At 43.3% G+C, this 10,937-nt stretch overlaps 1 protein-coding gene across 1 annotated transcript in view; it reads right to left on the bottom strand.

Moving 5' to 3' along the window:
* Positions 1–10,937, bottom strand: part of LOC109920005 (chromodomain-helicase-DNA-binding protein 3-like) — a 77,581-nt gene that overhangs the window by 52,271 nt on the left and 14,373 nt on the right. Inside the window, exons 7-13 of the mRNA XM_048620068.1 lie at positions 8,501–8,704; positions 7,661–7,872; positions 6,326–6,457; positions 5,817–5,922; positions 3,440–3,631; positions 939–1,139; positions 544–681 (exon numbers count right to left, since the gene is read on the bottom strand). Of these exons, the coding sequence (XP_048476025.1) occupies positions 544–681; positions 939–1,139; positions 3,440–3,631; positions 5,817–5,922; positions 6,326–6,457; positions 7,661–7,872; positions 8,501–8,704 (1,185 nt within the window). The remainder of the gene's footprint in view (positions 1–543; positions 682–938; positions 1,140–3,439; positions 3,632–5,816; positions 5,923–6,325; positions 6,458–7,660; positions 7,873–8,500; positions 8,705–10,937) is intronic.

Below are 10,937 nucleotides of genomic sequence, written 5' to 3'. Positions count from 1 at the left end.
GGCGGGTTGTGGGGGGGGGGGGGGGGGGGGGGCCATGGCAGACTCAATGGGCCAAATGGCCTTTTTCCACACTATAAGGATTCTATGATCCTACGCTGCATTCTCTTAAATTGGTGACTGGGAATTGAGTGCTTTAGAGGTTAGGGGTCTTCATGGAGGTCACAATACATCTGGGCCTGTACATGACACCAGATTCACACTGACACAGATGACTTAACTACACTCTGAAAATGGCGAAGCAGGATACTCAGTTCCCAACTTACCAGCATAACTCAAGAGGAATAAATGTCAGCCTTGTCAGCAATGCCCACAACCACAGAATGGAGGTGTTGAGCCAGGTGGTGGCTACCAGAATTAAGGACTCAGTTAAAACGAAAGCTTCTTCATTTAGGGATCACATTAAAATATGGGAAGAATTTTTAAGACACGCAGTCAGTAATCAATATGAAATAAGGCACACAAGAGCTGCTAGGAAATGTGAATGATGTGAAGACATCAGAAGTTGACAGAATAGGATAGAGGATGTCCCCCACTAGACCTCACCTTGGATTGGTTGTTCTTCAGTCTGTGCGCTTCATCTACCACTAGACAGGCCCATTTAATGGAGCTCAGTGCTGCCTGGTCAATGGTAACCAACTCATAGGAGGTCAACAAAACATGGAACTTCACTTGTGCCTGACTCTACAAAAAAAATAAAACATTAGTTAGAACAGCTTAGGATAGACAGGATAACTTTCTCTCAAACCTGCTCCTTTTCCAGTTTAAGATTCTTTTCAGGTTACACCCCAGTGAGACAGCTTACAACCCAATGTCAAATGATCCCAAGTAAATCTCCAGTGTAGGCACAGGGCCCTACAGTCACTGGACACACGAATTCAATATCAGTACCTAGCCCTGGGCCATCCAGCCCTCAAAATTTCTAAATGTTGAAGGCTTACCCTGATTTTGACAGCTCGCTTGCTGACTTTGACTGCATTGTCATCAAAACAAAACTCGTTTTCCCGGATGACAGCACGGCTGTCTTTGTCTCCAGTGTATGTCACCACATAGAAATCTGGTGCCCACATCTCAAACTCACGCTCCCAGTTTATGATGGTAGACAAAGGAGCACTGACCAGGAAGGGGCCACTTGAATGTCCCTGAGGAGACAAAAGATGATCAATTGTACTAATAAACAGCTTGCATTTATACAGCACAATTACGAGTAACAGTGGCCAACTGCCAGGGCTGCTTGCTGGAAAGAGACAAATCAACTGGGAGGAATTCTAAGCTCAGAGCCCAAGCATGGTAATCAATGGTCGAATGACAGAAACAGGACAAGGCCAGGATTCAAGGAGCAGAGAGATATCAGAGAGTCAAGGACTGTGGCACAGAATTGGAAGAGATCATAGGGGGAGGGGATGACAAGGCCGAGGAAGGATTTGGTTCTCTATTTAAGGTGTTAACAGATCAGGAGCCAATGCCAGTTAGCAAGCTGATTGGCAAAAGGAACTGGGTGTGAAATAGGATATGGGGCAGAATTTTGGATTAGCTGAAAACTTTGCAGACGGTAGATGACAGGATGCCTGAAGACAGGCTAAACAATTTCAAACCCATTCTTTTCCAGTGGGAAGCAGAAAGAAGCTGTCTGACAAGTATCCTACTGCATCCACACCATCACTTCTGGAATTCACACTAGACTGACATGTCATTTACAATTTAAAAGCTAGATTTTATAAACAGATGTAGAATTGTGGGCAAGTGTAATTCTGGGCTACTGACTTGCTATCCCTATTTTACATGAAGTAGATATTCAGTTTTCTGCAATGGAGATGCAGTGATCCCATAGGAGGTCATTTCAAAGCCAAATCCCCACAACCCTGAGAAGCAAGGGAACAATCCAATCATACTCAAATGTAAGACTAATCAATCCAGTTGGCACGTTGGGCAAAACCCGGAATGCTCAATGGAGACAGCGTAGGAAAATTCACCATTTCCCAACAAGGGACTGGAATTCCCGAGAGCCCAGCAACGTGAAAATTTCCTGCAGTAACCAGCAACTAAACTCTAAATGACCTCCGCAATAACTTAAAATTATATAGCCAAATTATATATGAAAAACTCCTTAAGGAACCATCAGACAAAGTTTGATGCTCAGACCGAGGGTTCTCAGGACCAGCTGAACTGCAAGTTTCAAAATGAAGTGGTCAAGTGTGAATCTAAAGAGATAGGAAAATAGCACAGTGGTAATTCACTGGGCTAGCATTCCACAGGACCAAGCTAATGGTCTGGGGACACCAGTCAAACCCCACCATGGGAGTCAATTAATAAATCTGGGATGTAAAAGGTAGTCTCAAACATTGACCATAAAATTATCAACTGTCTTAAAAATCCATCTGGTCATTATTGATGACATTTAGACAAAACGGATTTCCTCTCCATCTGGTTTCACTGGAAAGATGGCAGCTGAGAGGAGACCTGATAGAGAGGTCTACAAAATTATGAGAGGCATAGATAGGGTGGATAGTCAGAGGTTTTCTCCCCAGGGTTGAAATTTCAATTACAAGGGGGCACAGGTTCAAAGGTCAGAGGGGGAAAGTTTAAGGGAGATGGGCAAGGGAAGTTTTTCCACGCAGAGTGGTAGCAGCCTGGAATGCACTACCAGAAGAGGTGGTGGAAGCAGGCACAGTGATGACATTTAAGAGGCACCTAGATGGGTACATGAATAGGGAGGAAATATGGGATACGGATCGAAAAATGGCAGGTTTATTTTTGGATTAATTAGGGGATGATAGTCAGCACAGGCTTGGAGGGTTGAAGGGCCTGTTCTCCGGTGCTGTAATTTTTAAATTTGTTTATTTGGTCTACTTGTGACTCCAGACCCCCCAATAATGTGACTACTCTCACCTGCCCTCCAAAATGACCTGGCAACCCACTTGTTCAAAGGAAATTGTGGATGGACAACAAATGCTGGCCTTACCCAGTAATGTCCGTGGTGCATGAGAACATAAAATTGTAAAAAGCTGTTAATCTCACAATTGCAACGCAGGTACCTCTCTAATACCTTGCCAGCTCAAAACACTAACTCCAAGTACAAATACAATTCTGGGGATGCTGGCATCCTTAGTTCCCAACAGGAAAGCGGTGGCAATGGAGTAGTTCACAGGTCCACATCGGTAAGAGGTTGAAAAGTCAACCACATCAGAATGAGGCTGGACTTGTACAGGTCCAGATGACAAAGATTTTTGTTTTGCTCCCTAAAAGGAGATTAGTGAAAGATCACATGTTCTTCCCTCTACAGCTTTGCAGTTACTGGTCTTTGATGATTCTTTTAAGATACTTCTCCAAATGATTAGTACAAGTCTCTGTACAGCAGGTTCACGCCTCTCAAAATACATTACCACATTCCTACTCCTGCCACAACATAGTCAGGACTTACTGAGTTTAAGTTGCATTTTACCTCTTTGTACAGAGAGTACAAGAAGACAATGGTCTGGATGGTCTTTCCTAGCCCCATCTCATCAGCTAGGATGGTGTCAGTGCCCTGCGCCCAGGAGAAGCGCAGCCAGTTTAGTCCCTCCAGCTGGTACATGTGCAAAGTTCCACCAGTGACTGTGATGAAGTCTGGCTGTACTTCGTATTTAATTGTTGGCTGCAGAGAAAAAGACAAAGACAAAAAGAAAGGAGAAACAAATGACGCAACCTTCAGATTAAAAAAAAAACCAGAGCTGGAATGACAAATGGCTTTTGTTGGAAGGTGAAGCTAACAAAATAAAAATGGTCAGAAATGTGCCTTTTAGAAATAATTAATTTATAACTTTCATAACCTCAGAAATCCCAAAATGCTTTTACAGTCAATGAATTATTTTTGAAGCATGACCACTGCTACAACTCCAAGGCGAGTTAGACAGCTTCTTCCAAACCCACAAACACTTCCCAATTATCTGCTGCCCTTCTCTTTCTAAATGGAACACCAGGCCCTGCAAGTTCCTCTCCAAACTACTCACCATCCTAATTTGAAACTATATCACCATTCCTTCAGCCATTGAGTCAAAATCCTAGGATTCTGTTCCTAACAGTAATGTGGGTACGCCTACACTAAAAAGCTGTTAATCTCACAAGTTGAAGTTTCAACTACAAGGGGGCACAGGTTCAAGGTCAGAGGGGGAAAGTTTAAGGGAGATGTGCAAGGGAAGTTTTTCCATGCAGAGAGTGGTAGCAGCCTGGAGAGAGAGAGAGAAAGAGAGGGAGACTTGTACTAATATCATTTGGAGAAGTATCTTAAAAGAATCAAAGATCAGTAACTGCAAGGCTGTAGAGAGAAGAAAATGTGATCTTTCACTAATGTCCTTTTAGGGAGCAAAACAAAAATCTTTGTTTAGCAGCCTGGAATGCACTACCAGAAGAGGAGGTGGTGGAAGTGGAAGTGCCACCACCTTCAAGGGCAATTAGAGATGGCCAAACAAAAAGCTGGTCCAGCCAGAGATGCACTTATCCACTAAGGTGAAAATAAAACAGAAATACAGTGCAGTCAATTTTTGCAAGCAAGATCTCAAACAGCAATGAAGGACCAGGTTCATATTTTGCTAGTGTTGTTGAAAAGATCCATTTTGGCAGGACACTGGGAAAACTTCTTACTCTCTAAAATATCTAAAATAATCTTATGCTCCAAGAGGATGATTGCAGCCTCTATTTAACACAGAGTACAACTTCCTCAGTACAACACTAGAAGCAGTGTAGTTTGTTTTTGTGCTCAAGTCTTTGCAGTGAAACTCGAATCAACAACCTACTGAGGAACATGCCAGCCCAAGTGGTCAGGAAATAAGAAAAAAATTAGGGAAATTGGATTGTTGTGGCTTGCTGAGAATGTGATCATAATGGCATTTAAGAATGTGAACAAGAATTGACAGAAGTTGACAGAAAAATTTTAAGAACAACTTTGGGGAGTCCTACTTCAAATACCAAATCATAAAATAACAAGTGAATGGTAAAAGTCACAGTTAAGGTGGACCTCAATTATCAGGGAAGGCCACTAAATCCAGTAGCAAGATGGACTGAAAAGACATTTGTGTGTAGTTCTGAAAATAAGAGGGGAATACAATATGGTGAATACAGAAGGCTCAGTTCATCTGCTGGCACGTTGCCTTGGAAACAGAAGCTACAAACACAAACCTCAAGTCTGACAGTGCAGTACTGGTACCAGACTTAAGATATTCAGCTGTTACATTATAGTGCCACACAACTCCAAAGAGTGCAGGATAATCCCCAACATTGCCATCAAGTGGCAAAAACACTTTTCTCCCCCCTCCCCCCTTTAGAAGGGAGTGAAGATTCTTCTACAATTCTTATACTTATTACACATGACCTCATCTATCACATTGAAATAAAGCGAGCTGCAAAATCTTTTACAACTCAAATCACAACAGCTGGAAGAGACCAGCCAGTTTATCTGATCAGTCTCTTATATACCACATACAGCCAAGGATTGCTTCAGTTTCTTCATTTAACGTATTATTGTTATACTCTTCTCTCCACTCGCTCTGTGCAGTCATTGATTGGTTAGTCACCTTTGAACTTTGAATGTGTATCCCACACACTGAAGGAAGATTATTGGGATCAAGTTTCTTTACTGCTTAAAATTGTAACAATTCACTATGGTCACCCCTCAACCTTTTACATCCCAATACACTGCTCCGTGTCACTGCAAATTCTAACTTATAATTAAACAGAGGTAGAATGGTTACCCCTTTCTACCCTCTGTTCTCAAAAGGTTTAAATCACAAGCCCAGCCCAGGCTACAGACACTGGACAGTTCCATGCCTCCATGCCCCACTCACCTCTATTGCAGGCGAGCCAGGAGGCTTGTCAGCCAAGAACTCCTTGATTTTCTTGAACTTCTTTGTTTTCTTGGGCCTGGTGGGATCCTCCCCAATGATCATCTCCCTGCAGCAGAAACAGCATGAGGTTAAAGCTGAATGTCAGCAGCCATCTCACACTCATCGGGCGAGTACATTGAGCTTTCTGTGCTGGTAAACAACTGGCAACATTTAACTTCACAAAAACAGAAGCAGATCATATGCTCTCATGCCTGCTCTACCATTTGATAATAACAAGGCTGATCTTAGCCTCACTTTCTCAACTTTTCATATCACCCCCATTCTCTCAATATCTAAAATCCAGCCTTAAACATATTCAAATGACCGACTGCCCACATCTCTGTCTCTCAATGACAAGAAATTTCTAAGTATGGCAATAACTGAAGCCGCAACACTGACTCCTGCAGATTTCTCACAGGTAACAGTTTGCCATATGAAAATGACAATGACAAACTCCTGTCCTCACTGACCTGTGATTCCAGTATGCAACTTTGAGCGAATCGTAATCCGGGATTTCCAGCTCATCCTTCTCCCAAGTGGCCTGGTCGTATGGCAGATCTCTCCACTTCACCAAGTAGTGGTAGTTTCCCTTCCTGTCGATACTGCAAAAAGGAACGCCATGGAAGCTGAGTGGAGACGTTTGGGAAGAGGACACTGGCACAAGCAGGACACTGCCAATCACTCAACCCCACAACTAACTCATGCACAACTCAACAGGGCAAGCGCAAAAAACAAACAAACAAACCAAGCAGAGGCCATTGGATCAGATGGCAGTTCTTGGCCAACACCCAAAATGGATAATGGACAGGATCACAACTAAAAAAAGAGATTAAAATTAAATCAGAAACTATTAAACTATCACCTCCGCGCCAAGAATAAAAGGCAGCTCAAACTTTATTAAATAAAAGTTTGTGCTTTAACGTGTTTGAGCAAACTACTCTGATCTGGTCAACAGAAAGCATGATTGTGACTGCACTCAGCCAGGTTAGGGTGGGAATTTTCTGCCTATGGAAGAGTTCAAAACTAGGGTTAGAATACAAGACACTGCCTAAAATGCCACAAGGAAATTCTTCATTCAGGAAGTGACGAGAATGCGTACCACATTACCACCGTCGTAGCTGAGACAACCATCAGTTTATATTTAAAGAAATGGGAGGTAAATAAGTGCATAAGGAAAAAGGAAGACACAGGAGCAAGCCAAAACCTTACAATAAATTAGGTCAGGGCCGACCTGTATCTTAACTGCATACATCTTACTTGTTAAATCTTAACTATACCGATTTAAACACCATGATTAGATCGTCTATACTCAAACGAATATAAATGCTGTCAAATGAGACCTTTTGTGGTGTGGTGCTGATAATCCCACCTCAGAGACACGAAAGCCAGGTTCAAGTCCCACCTGTTCCAGATGTGTATCACAACACTTCTGAACAGCTTGATCAGAAAGATTACAAATGCAGTTGAAGAGACTTACATAAAAAGATTAGGAGAGCAAGAATACGAGCATGGAACAGTTGGGCAGAATGGATTGTTTGTGTCATGCATTCTACTTCTATAATTGGAATCAGTGGACCTTCATGTCCCCTAAAAACGCTTTGGGTTTTGGGAGTCACTTAAACTTTTCATGTCTACTAGTGATACGGTCTATGCTCAGAAGTGATGTTCAGAGTTCAGAATCACGATGATAAATAGACATTAGTCACAGGTCACAATGAATGGTGGATAAAGCTGGAGGGTCTGAAGGGCACCCCACCCCTGATACTAGAGACAAACTGATGATTCTTCACTGGCAGCTGTCCAACCTGTGCTGCAGGATACGATGGATGGTCATCCACTCAGACTTTATCCCATAGCGGTAAAACTTCTCCTCCATTGCAGCATACTGAGGGTCCTGGGCTTTTCTCTTTTCACTCTTGCTGTCATCATCCCCAGAACAGTAATCAAACGGAGGTGGCTCGTCCATGTCAGTCTTTCGCTGGTAATTCCGGAACATCACCGAGTGATAAATCTCCAGCTGTGGGAAGCCAGCAAAGCCATGAGTTACACCAACTGTGAATAATTTGCAGAGCAGAGATACTGAGTAACTTAAATCTTCACCATGCACGTATTAATCCAGGAACTTGAAAATAATTCCCAGCACACATTCACACTGGATCACTTCTCAGAATCCCTGCAGTGTGGATGCAGGCCGTTCAGCCCATCGAGTCCACATCAACTCTCTAGACAGCATCTCATCCAGATCCACCCCCCTACCCTACCCCCGTAACATCGCATTTCCTATAGCTAATCCACCTTGTCTGCACATCCCTGTCACTATGGCCAATTTAGCATGACCAATCCATTTAACATGCACATCTCTTGACTGTGGGAGGAAACACACACCTGGAGGAAACCCACACAGAAATGGTGAGTTTGCGCAGACTCCACACAGACAGTCGCCCGAGGGTGGAACTGAACCTGGGTCCCTGGCCACGAGACAGAGCTAACCACTGAGCCACTTCTGGGATCCCAATCTGCGCTAGACCCTCTTGGGAGTGTTTGATGAGGATAAAGAGAAAGTTTTACTCTGTAACTAACCTTATTCTGTTTCTCCCCCACATTTCTGACTGATACACGGAACAGGAAAAACTACCAATTCTCACCTGCAGCTCAGTGACCCAGGAGCAGTGCCAATACGATAAGCCAGCCCACTTAACGAAAAACTCCCGTTCAGGGCGCCCGTGCAGTGGTTTCGGTGGGGAATCCTCAGGATTGGCATCAGGTGGTCTGGGCACAGGGACTGGTATTGGCGGTTCACCCCACCTCCAATGAAGAATCTTCTGGACTCTGCCTTTCAACGGAGGACACTGAAGGGAGAAAACATTAAGGAAGAGGGTGAAATACTTACTGTTACACAGCAGAAAGGCTGAAAGACTTACATTGCTTTGCGACTTCCACAACCAGATTACAGCAAATGAAATACTTTTGAAGTGGTGTCACAGTTACAATATATGCAATGAGGCAATTTGCACAGCGATCACAGACACAGGAAAAACCAAGTTATCCGTTTTATGAATATAGGTCCAGGCATTGGGTGGGTTACATATGCAGATCCAGATCCAGATTTACATTTGATGTCTTTTGAGGGATAGATTGGAAGGGAGGGTTTAGATTTTTGGGACACTGGAATCACTTTTGGGAAAGAAAAAAGGCTGTTCAGATGAGATGGGCTTCACCGGAACAGATATGGAATTAATCTGAAATGTAAACAAATGTAGTGGGGGTGGAGTTAAACTTGTAAAGCAGTGGGGTGGGCAGACTAATTGTCCTAGTTTTGGAACTAACAACGAGGGCAAAGAGAGATGATCGTGAAAGGGGAAAAGGTATGAGGGCTGATAATGAACAAATAAATGGTTGCCTTCCATTGGGCACGAAAGGGATAAGGGCAGGGTTAAATTGTCTGCATAAATGCAGAGTATCATGAACAAAACTAGAAGGAGAATTTGCTCTAGGGGATATGACACAGTGGCAAAGAACAGGGCTCAAGCCAGAACAGGACTGGATATTTCACATCCAGGGTTAAGGCTTTTAAAAGAAACAGGGTGTGTTTTTAAAAAAAAAAGAAAGTGGTGGTATAGCAATCTTGGTCATGGATATATAAAATTGTCCTTGAATGAAATGCAGTTCCTGGATTAGAATCTGGATGGTTGGAGGTGAGAAACCGGAAGCGAGTGGTAACCTTATCGGGTACTTGTTATAGACCTCCAAAATGGCGAGCAGGAAGAAGAGCAGGTGGGCAGATTATGGAAATCTGCAGGACAAGTACATTTGTGATAGTTGGCAATTTCAACTGCCCTAGGGTAGACTGGGAAAAAGGAGAAAAATCCCTGCAATGTGTGCAGAACTTTGTGGATCAGTACATTTCTAGTCCTACCAGGGAAGGAGTAGCACTGGATCTAGGAAATGAGGCCTGCCAAAAAAGAGAACATCACGGTGGGGAAGCATTTGGGAAATACTGAACATACTATTAAAAAAGTTCAATATTAAACTGGAAAAGGATTAAAAATTTTCAAAACTTCAATAATTAAGATTCCAAACTGGAAAAGGGCAGATTTTAGGCGCCTAAAAACTTTATTGAAAATGCATTTTGTGGATAAAACAGTGAGTGAGAAATGGGAGAAATTCAAAAGAGACATGAATAGAATGCAAGCTAAGTACATATCCTTGAGAAATAAATGTGGGGTATCCAAAGCTAGAATGCCCAGCTTGAATAAGGATATTGAAGAAGAAAAAAAAGGAGGCATATGATGCACACCAAAATAATAAATCACAACAGAAATCAGGAAGAGCATCTCAAATACAGAAGAGAGGCAATGCCTGGAATGAGGAATAAAAGGAAGCATGAGGAATAAAAGGAAGCATGAGGAAAGGACATGTTAAAACAAGTACTCTTCAAACATGAATCAGAGATAGTACGAACTGCAGATGCTAGAGAATCTGAGATAACAAGGTGCAGAGCTGAATGAACACAGCAGGCCAAGCAGCACCATAGGAGCAGAAAGGCTGACGTTTCGGGCCTAGACCCTTCATCAGAAATGGGGGAGGGGAAGGGGGTTCTGAAATAAATAGGGAGAGAGGGGGAGGCGGATGGAAGATGGATAGAGAGGATAGGTGGAGAGGAAACAGACCAGGTCGAAGAGGCGGGGATGGAGCCAGTAAAAGGTGAGTGTAGGTGGGGAGTTAGGGAGGGGATAGGTCAGTCCAAGGGGGCGGGATGAGGTTAGTAGGTAGGGGGATGGGGGTGCGGCTTGAGGTGGGAGGAGGGGACGAGCTGGGCTGGTTTTGGGATGCACCTTGCTGGATTAGTAGGGTCAGTGAGTGTCACTGCGTTCTAATTACTCCATGCACTCAAACAGTTTGAAGAGGGAACAATAGCCAAGATAGATATTTTCCACACTTGACCAACATTCACATTACTAGCTGGGATGGGCACTGGATGGTGTCAGGAATCCGGATTCTGATAAAATCTTGGAAAGCCCCTGGCCAAAACACATGTGCACACAATATAGATGTCACTGCAGAAGCAGCTGCCAGGTTGAC

This window comes from Rhincodon typus, chromosome 45 (genome assembly GCF_021869965.1).
Source record: "Rhincodon typus isolate 14 chromosome 45, sRhiTyp1.1, whole genome shotgun sequence".
In the NCBI taxonomy this organism is placed as follows: Eukaryota; Metazoa; Chordata; class Chondrichthyes; order Orectolobiformes; family Rhincodontidae; genus Rhincodon; species Rhincodon typus.
Note: the sequence above shows the minus strand (reverse complement) of the source record. Positions and strands in the feature narration are given on the sequence as shown.